The 10,098-nt window shown below is 37.8% G+C and overlaps 1 protein-coding gene across 1 annotated transcript; it reads left to right on the plus strand.

The window, feature by feature from the left end:
* The first annotated feature begins 337 nt into the window (after positions 1 to 337).
* LOC131103379 (cytochrome c oxidase assembly factor 3 homolog, mitochondrial) lies at positions 338 to 1,740 on the plus strand. The gene is made up of 2 exons (XM_058049626.1): positions 338 to 554; positions 859 to 1,740. The coding sequence occupies exons 1-2, from the start codon at positions 338 to 340 to the stop codon at positions 963 to 965; spliced, it is 324 nt and encodes a 107-aa protein (XP_057905609.1). The 3' UTR covers positions 966 to 1,740.
* The last annotated feature ends 8,358 nt before the right edge of the window (positions 1,741 to 10,098 follow it).

Raw genomic sequence — 10,098 nt, forward strand, 5'->3', positions numbered from 1 at the left:
ATTTAACATGTACTTTTTCAGGAACTACAATTCCTACATTTGTGTAGTGGCTAGATTTTCTGTACACATACTTCTGGAACCTTGTACAGCGTCCATCGGGAATATTTCTTACATTTTAGCTAATTTTAGCTGATCTTCCACCAATTCCCTACCATCCACACCGCTCGAAAACAGCCATCAAAAACTTATTTAACCGCTCAGCCAATCACCATGCCTAAAACACCTATGTCATCTAATTTTTTTAAACGTTAATGTACAGTATATAAGCGTCAGCCAATTCCCCCAACCCCGCCAAACAGCCAATCAAACAACGTCTTTAACCATTCAGCCAATCAGAATGCCGAAAATAATTACGTCATCGGCATGCGCGGTTACACCTAAACAAGCCATGGCGGAGAAAGCAGCGAAGAGCTCGGCTGAACGAATGACAGCGGCAGAAGCGCAGCTTCTTCGCCGCCGACAAGAGTTGGATTACTGGAAGAAAAACGCAGCGCGGATCCGCAGCAGGAACCTTGTGACTGGCTTATGCATTGGGGCATTTGTCGTCGGCATGTGTATCCTTCCTTTATGCCGTGTCCTTCAATCTGGAGTGCAGTGATGTAACACCAAATGTAGAACAATATAAGAACTATTTACGTTTGTAGTGTATAATCATATATGTTACTACACTTTGGAAGATCAATGTTATTTTCTGTATAGGGTCATTTGAGAATACCTTTCCTTCTGAGCAGGTTTATACCTCGTCCTTTATTTGAGCTTGTCGTGGGGTTTGACTATGCACTTGTAATATTTAAAATATATAAATAAGAAGCTTAGTTGCTGTTCATATATGAGCTTTTCCTTTAACGTGTTGTCCAGTCAGCTACACCATTTTGTCCGTCAAACAGGAGAGAATCCTGGAGGAAATAGACGACGAAGCCAGGATCCATATCATCAGGGGGCCAAGGACTGGGGCCAACTCTTAAGGGCACAGAACATGAACTCTCAGGCCATCTAAGGATGTTATTTGTTATTTTATTATTCATGTCATTGGTAACACTTAGCCCCTCAAAACCTGCACCAATGTTAGCAATGGATCTGATTTTCAGTTAAATGTGAGAATAAAGTATAAATATCAATAATAATATCGACTAACAGGACTGCATCCATTTGTAAATAGGTGCTTTAATTTCAGTGTCTAATAAGACTGTTACAAATACGAATAAGTACGTTGTAATGAGAATTTAATGTAGCCTGAAATGACGTCACTTTTACAATGTCATGTATTTATACAGTTTGTATGTATTATTGACCTTTGCATTTGTAATATAACCTATTATGGGCATAGACTCATAGAACCATACCAGGACACAAAGCGATATATAATATAATTATATATATTATAAATATATTCATGACAAGCTATTTTGAACACCATTGTTTATTATTTTTAAATGAAAACTAATTACACAGGAAAATCAACCATGATAAACTATTGTAACGTCTGAAATGTCCGCCAGGGGGCGGCATTCTCTAGGAAATGAGGCGTAAAACAGTGGTCCCATCAACCGAGTAATCTGATTGGTCAACTCCACTTCCGTAATGCACAGATGTTTCCTCATGCATGATGAGCGTGCTATACCAATTGGACGTGTTAATCTGATTTACAGGATATCTCCACTAGAGGGCGCCTTTCATTGTATTATACAACTGCATCAGGCAGTTATTAGATAATCCCACTCACAGTTATGTGATACCATGATTTTAAAAAGCTTTAAAGAAACCCTTTATATATAAAGACAAAACTATGTTTTTTTCTCTATTTTAATTTCCAATTTTTGCTGTTTACTTGCTTTAGTTGCTTTTGCTTTAGTTTTTTTTATGCCAATAAACAAGCTGTGGGCCGCAATTTGGACACCCCTCAATTAGCCCACCACGATCTGAACACCACACAGCAAATAATGTAAATTGCATGTGTACACATTAAATAAATGAACACACTCAGGAGTTAATTAGTAAATACTGAAGGATAACTCCTATTAACAATCCGTAGTTTTTACTTATTACTGATGCATCCTCAATTTCATGTATCCAAGGACCAGAATATGTATTGGCAGACACTGTGAGGACTAGATGTAATTATTGTTAAAAGGGGACCTATTATGCTTTTTCCACTTTTGTGCCCTATAAATGTAGTTAGAATTCCCGTGTTAAACGATAGTAAGGTTTCAGATAATGAGGCATTTAGAAGTGAGCCCTGAAAGAAGTTTGCGATGGCTCGAAATGCTGGGTTCCAGAGGGAACAGCAAAACTGTCTCTTTGTGATGTCATAGAGGAGCGGGTTTCCGCCAGTATTCAGCTGGACTAGCCGACAAACTGCTGCTGAAGCCGGACGCCTTTTCCACGTTACTTGGTCGTAGAAGAGTCAGAAGAGTAAGCGGTAAGTAACAATTTATCAGTGTGCTAACTGTTTTTATTTTGTTTAAGTCATGGAGCAAAAGCACTTTTCTGTGTAGCATTAAAGAGTGTGCATACAGAGAGCAGGGTTGCTAGTAGCCTTTTCCCACCACAATCAGTGGCTCTACCCAAGTTTTTTGCACACTGGGAGTCCGGCAAAACACTTTACACGTTACTGATGCTGTACAAAAACCTAATGCTAAAAAGCTAATGCTACTTACCATTGAGAGATGTCTTAAAGTAACCTCTTTTCTTGAGAAACTTCAGACTGTCCAGTCTCTACTTCCAGATCGGATTCGGAATCCAACACATATGGCTGTATGTTAAAAGCCGACATTTTAAAAACATTGCTGTTTATTATCAACTCCTATCCTGTTCGCAGCTAGCGGCGAGTGTGACCGACCACAGCGGAGTGGGTGCCTGTAGACTGGACGTGACAGTAATGAATTAAAACAAACCGTTTTTGCGGGAACCACAGAATCCAAAGAAATACAGCTGAATAGGTGCAGATCCTGGAAGAACTATGATGCTTTGTGTGCTGGTTATTATGTGTAACTGCTCTATAGGAGTCCACAACGCAATACAAAGGGCATAATAGGTAAACATAATAGGTCCCATTCAAGATACTTGAACCTGTGACAGTTCAAAAATCTAAACAACTATTTCTGAAACTTACCTATGTTTTAGGTTCTACGTATGTGTATTGTGCCTTGAAAGATCAGTCAAAATTGTCTAAAATATCGGGTACTGTGTACAATTGCTTTTATTTTCAACATCTTCAGTACTAATGTGGTAGTTTGCAGTAAACCAACAAAACAAGAACATTGTAAATAGTTGTAAAATCAACACCACCAGGCAGTGGAGACATCTTCCTGTGAATGTGTGAGCGTCTATACAGCAGCAGGCCTGTCTTGGCTTGTCTGTTTGTGTTCTCAATGGTCAAATGGGTCTCAAGGCATATGAATAGTGAAAGCATATGCAACTCCTACAAGAACCCAGTAAAATATACTTTGTAAACTATAACTGACATCAGTCCAAAAATATGTACCACATTTCTCAACCCACATGGGTATCATATAATTACAATTGCACATTACTTACAGACACATAGGAAGTGTATTGGAAATACATTCAATCGATGTGCCTAACTGCATCACAAACTCAACTCAATGAATTATTTTGGCTTGTAGTTGTTGTCAAACACCCAACCACCACAAGCTATAAAGAACTAGTTCAAACTAGTTCAAACGTTACCAACAGTGAAATGTGGTACGTTATTATGTACCAATATCTATATCAATCATCTGGATGTGGCTTCAGTCGCCATAATTCACCACAACTATACAGGAAGCTAAACAGCTAGCCAACAAGAACTTTAGATGTTCAGTCTCAGGAAAACACTGCCCACTGGTGTTGTGGTAGAGAACTGCAAGTCACTGCAAGTTAGTCTCATGAGTCATGTTTCGTCAAACTCCACATTCTCTTACATATTTGAGGGGTTCTCTAAAAAGTAACACAAATATTACTTTTCCTGGTAACTAATTACATTTGTGAATTACAAATTGAATTACATCTTTGGGGAATGTAACCAGTAACTATAGCTAAGAGCAGTTCATATGATTGGCTAGAAAAATGCAAAAAGTTGAGGTATGCTGGAGGCATGCAGGCACGGACAAGTGAAGAAGCAAAAAAGAGGAAATAGTATAAGGAGTCTAGCATGAACACTTTGCTACATTGGATGACGTGAGCCACAGGTTTATGGACAATGAAAAGTAGTTTTTTTTTTCATCTAACCAAAACATTATGTGTCTAACTTTTAAGGCATGTTCTTTTTCTCTATATTTTTGGTCCAAAAGCAGGTCCTTACGTCTTTTCATGAGACAACAATGAATAAATGACATTCTGATGCAACGTAAAGTAGTCAGCATCAAGTCAACGCACAGCCATTAATCCTCAAAGTGTCAATATTTGCTGTGGATACCATTATCTTCCAGCACAACCTTAATCCTCTTGGGCATGGAGTTCACTAGAGCTTCACAGCTTCCACTCTTCCATCATGGAGCTGCTGGATGTTTGAGACCTTGTTCCTATCATTCATACAGGCCATTCCATTTTATGGAAGTGTCATTTCTTTACTGTTGATATCATCAAATCTTATATTTCCTTTTGTGAGGCATTGCATACCTTACATACATTAGACAAACATGGATTTCGAGAGTAACAATGAAAACAATAAAAATGCAATAAATAAAAATATATTATGTCAAAATTTTAATAAAAATATAAATTATAATAAATGTAATAAATTACATATAAAATATAAAAATATTTATATTATACTGCACATTCTAAAAATATAATGAAAAAAATACAATATGAGAAACAAACAAAACAATAAAAGTTGGAATGTTATGAGAATAAAGTCATAATAATATGGGAATATAGTCATGAATACGGGAAGACAATATACAAGAAGAAAAACTTTTTTGGGGGAAGGCAGCAGGAATGAAAACAATTTTTTTTCAAGAATAAAATATTACGTTTAAATACTACGTACATTTAAAATAAAAAATGTGGGGAAAAAGGCCCAATTTTACAACAAAAATCTGGTAAAATAAAATAAAAATAATAAAAATCATATCAGCAAGTGATAATTATCAGTCTAAAATATCAGCCTAAAAATCTGATATCGGATGATATCGGTATCGGGATCTTCCTAATAACAACCGATATAGAGACTTTTTGTGAAGTCTTATTATAGCAGGAATGTTCTGTGCCACACAGTGGTGTACTATGTGGTTAGCACATCTGCCTCAAAGCTAGGTGGATCCGGATTTGCGCCCCCCCCCCCCAACTCAAGACCAGCTGGGATAGGCTCCAGCTCACCTGTGACCCTGATCAGACTGATTTGTGGCTACACGAACATGTCCAAATATTAGAAACACCTCTCCCTATGATGGCGTCGTCCACCACTGCATAGAACAACCACAATAACCCAGTACTTTACACGTGGAGAGACAAAGTCAGCTTAGCAAAAAGTCTGCTTTTTCCATCCGGGACAGAGGGAAAGAAGTGAGTGTGTGTGTGTGTGTGTGTGTGTGCCAGAGAGAGAGGAAAATCAGAAAAAGATTGACCACAGCAAGGGAAATATTTAGTGCCAAAAGTACATGACTCGCAACGTCATCGTAGGCCGTCCACTCAGAAGTCTTCAAGTTCCATTGACTCCGCCCTCTTCACACACACACGCACACACACACGCACACACACATCTGGTGTGCTGATGTTACTTGCTGAATCTTTTTCATCTCACAGCACAGCTCTAAGACAGCACTTCCCACAAACAGATACATAAGATACACCAACATAAGTGTTAGCTGCTAAATAGGGACTGTTAAAGCCTGGCATCAATCAATACATGCAGGATATACCATACGTGGACTGTAGTAGAAGCAATACATTATTCATTTCATTCACTGATATACCATTAGTGAATATAGTCATTCATGATACACTATGTCTGTCCATTTTTACTGTCTTTATTTATTCAGGTATTCATTTACGCATGATTTCTTTTTAATATCCACAGCTTTCATTATTTATGTTTTACTAATTGTGTGTATGTATCGTATATATTATAAGTTCCTGATTAAGGAACTAACATAAAATAACATATTATATTACAGATTATTTATTCATGTCTATTTTAATACAGTAAAGTACAGTATCTTTTAGTAATATATTAATTATGTGCTATTCTATGAAATTATATTATTTCAATTTATTTTCCATGATTTATTATTATTTATTTATAACTATTATATATATATATATATTTATAATAATAATATTTATTTATAATGTTGATCAATATGTTCCTCCTGTATTTATTTATTTATGATATACATCTATTTTTAATGTTATTTATTTGATTTATTATTTATTAACCTCCTACGACCTGGCGTCACATATCACATATTACATTTGGAATTTAATTTCTTAAACCTATTTTCCAGGTTTTTATTTGTAGATTGTGTAAAAGGGGGAAATAAGAAAGTTCTATTATTTTTAATGTAATTAAATTCATTAATAATTAAAAATAATTAAAATAAAAACAAATAATTTATCATTATTTCATTAACCCTAACCCTAACCCTAAAAATAGATATAAAAGAAATAATAAGTATTATAATCCAAATAAAAAATAATACATTCCACTCAAAGGATGACAATATTTATTATTATTATTATGGTATTTATGAATAAAATATTTATTATATAGTATATTTGTATTACAAAAATATGTCAAGACTTTAGGGCTACCCTGCACAATGCCGGTCAAAGTTTAAACGCCATTAGAGGGCAATATCGATCAAAAAGGTGTGTTGACTGGTACTCTATGTTAGGTTCAATAAACTGTTGATAAATTATTAATATGTGTTAGTGTTTGTGTTATTCAGTCAGCTGATTTGATGATATAATCTCCCCATACTCACTGAAAAAAGAGTATTGAACATGTGGTTCAAATACAACCTGGAGACCATTCATCATCCCTTAACTCCACCCAATTATAAACCACGCCTCTTCTCGCTCCATCGCCCGACCATCTTCCCTCCCTTCTTACCGACTTCTTTCCTCATATTGCTTATTAATTGTTATATCACTCATTGTGAATTGATATGACTTTACTAATAAATATACTGGTCCACCAATAAGCCAAACCAGTGCTTGTTCAGCCACCAGCATGGAGGAGCAGCAGGGTGTGAATGGGAGTTCTGGTTGGAGGAAGGACATAGTTTTGTAATCACCACCAGGGGTCGCTGTAGCAATTGTTTGTGTTTTCTTTGATGCCTCCAGCTGAAACCGAAGTGCATGCATGCTATTCCAAAAATAGAGAGCTTGACCAAAAAACTGCAGAGAAAGTTTTTAGGGTGTTGAACGTTGAAGTCCACTTTGTGTTTTAGAGCAGAAAGTATAGTAATATTAATATTATCTGTGTTCAAAATGGCTATCTCATGGTGGGATCTACCATGGAAGCATGGAGCATTTAGAACGGACTGCGGTTCTATTTCCTGTTTACGCCTTCCAACTGTTCCGACTGCTTCTGAAGTCGGAACTGATAAATGCTCAACGTTGTTTATAACAAATGAAACTATGTGACAGCTCACTCGGGGGAGGTATTTTCACTCTCTCTCCTCAACCCATATGAATGTCATGGTGACATCAAATATGTGACAAGACAAATAAATAGGGACACATTAGAGAAGAGTGTTTTCAATGCCACTGAATGCCAGTACTTGGTGTGTATTCGTCCCCTCGTCGTCTACCACTGCATCTCAACAAGACACCAGCAAATAGCGTGTTGGCATCAACCAATCACAAGCAAGAAATGCTGATGAACCCGCCCATTTGACTAAGCCCTACCCATCAAGGCCTGGAGGCCCCAACATGAAATCTTGTGAATGTTGCTGCAGAAAGTAAGAACATTTATGGATATATTTTCATTTCAAGGACAATTCTTTGAAATTCTTTGTTACGGATGCCGCATCTCATTTGCATCAGTAACATGAAAGTCATTTAGCTTTGGATGGAAAACCATGTCTTGAAATGGTTCACATGTAGAATGACTAGACTCTGGTCCAGGGATGGGAAAACTTTTCCCGACACGTAGGCTACAATGGCTTAAAATATTTTGCGGAGACGGGCATGACACAAAAACACCACACACCTACAGCAAGTTAATGCATCACATAAATCTACAACAAAGCGCTAAACATAACACTTAAAAATTGTATTTCCAAATGCCCACAAGGCATGCTGGGTAGTTCAGCTACAACAACAATATCAACTCATTCATTCATTTTCTACTGCTTATCCTCATGAGGGTCGCGGGGGTGCTGGAGCCTATCCCAGCTGTCTTCGGGCGAGAGGCGGGGTACACCCTGGACTGGTCACCAGCCAATCACAGGGCACATATAGACAAACAACCATTCACACTCACATTCATACCTATGGACAATTTGGAGTCACTAATTAGCCTAGCATGTCTTTGGAATGTGGGAGGAAACCGGAGTACCCGGAGAAAAACGGGACATGCCAACTCCACACAGAGATGGCCGAGGGTGAAATTGAACTCAGGTCTCCGAGACTGTGTGCTAACCACTCGACCGCCATGCAGCCCAACAATATCAACTATGAACAATAAACATTGGATATCAATAGTATGCTAACCTTGTTCACTTATTTGATGACCTCCTCAACTTATTTTCTTTTCCCAAGAAAAAATGCTACAAACACAGCAAAATGTTGGGAGAAATAGCTACCCAGCATACCTTGTGGTGGGAATATATGGGTGTTTAAGACGCATGGCGGGCCTAATGGAGTTTGCCCAACCCTAGCGCTAGTCTATGTGTTTTCTGGCTTGACTCTTGTCACTAGAATCAGACAGCATAGAAAACATAGCACATAGATACTAATACTGTATGTAGGGAACTCATCAAGTACTGCTGAATTAAGTCTTTTAACTCCATGTTGACCCTCGGCCATCTCTGTGTGTAGTTTGCATGTTCTCCTGTGCATGTGTGGATTTTCTCCGGGTACTCCGGTTTCCTCCCACATTCCAAAAACATGCTAGGTTAATTGGTGACTCCAAATTGTCCATAGGTATGAATGTGAGTGTGAATGGTGGTTTGTCTATATGTGCCCTGTGATTGGCTGGCGACCAGTCCAGGGTGTACCCCGCCTCTCGCCCGAAGACAGCTGGGATAGGCTCCAGCACCCCCCGTGGCCCTCGTGAGGATAATCGGTAGAAAATGAAAGAATGAATGAACTCCATGTACTCCAGTACATGGTCAACATGGTCAATAGTCGACATTCTGTTAATTTCTTGTGACTCCTTTGGATTTGGTACGGGCCATTTTAGACAATTTTGACTGATCTTTCAAAGCACAAAGAATGCTGAGTTCTTAGGGTATATGAATATGGAACCCGCCAAAATAAAGGTTAGACTTGCGGCTTTCATCACACAAAAAAGTTAGTTTCAACCTTTTCCTGTTTTTTTATTAATCAGCAGTACAGCATAGGTAAGTTTCAGGAAAATATCAGTTCCCAACTAATTTTTTTCAATTTCAAGCATAACTTTCACATTGACACAAATATTTTTTCCTTTAGTGACAGCTGAAATATGGAAACATACCAACATAAACAACACAAAAATGGGTTGATTTTAATTTTCAATTTTCACATTTGGAACTGAACTATGTGTGGGTACACGTGTGTATGCATTCAAATTTTCCTACAATGCGTAACCTTCTGTACGCTACACTCCTCCACGCTCGCTCAAGTCCTGCTTCCTGTCATGTGGTGATTTGTTCTTGAACACGATCCCTGCCGAACTCAAATGCACTTCTGCCATCTGGTGGCTGTTTTTATGTGGTAAAAATGCTCAGAAGCGTTAATGCATCACCCCGGGATGTTGCCTCTGCTGCTTCATCAGCCGTATGGACATACTGTAAATTGTCCTGGAACCTCACCTGCTTGGAAATTAGGGTTGGACGATACTGCAATTTTTGGTATTGATGTGATACCAAGTAAATATAGGGTCGGTATTTTCTTTTCACTATTTTCACTATTTGAGTGTTTTAAAGATCTGCTCTTAATTTGTTG

This window comes from Doryrhamphus excisus, chromosome 15 (assembly GCF_030265055.1).
Source record: "Doryrhamphus excisus isolate RoL2022-K1 chromosome 15, RoL_Dexc_1.0, whole genome shotgun sequence".
Lineage (NCBI taxonomy): Eukaryota > Metazoa > Chordata > Actinopteri > Syngnathiformes > Syngnathidae > Doryrhamphus > Doryrhamphus excisus.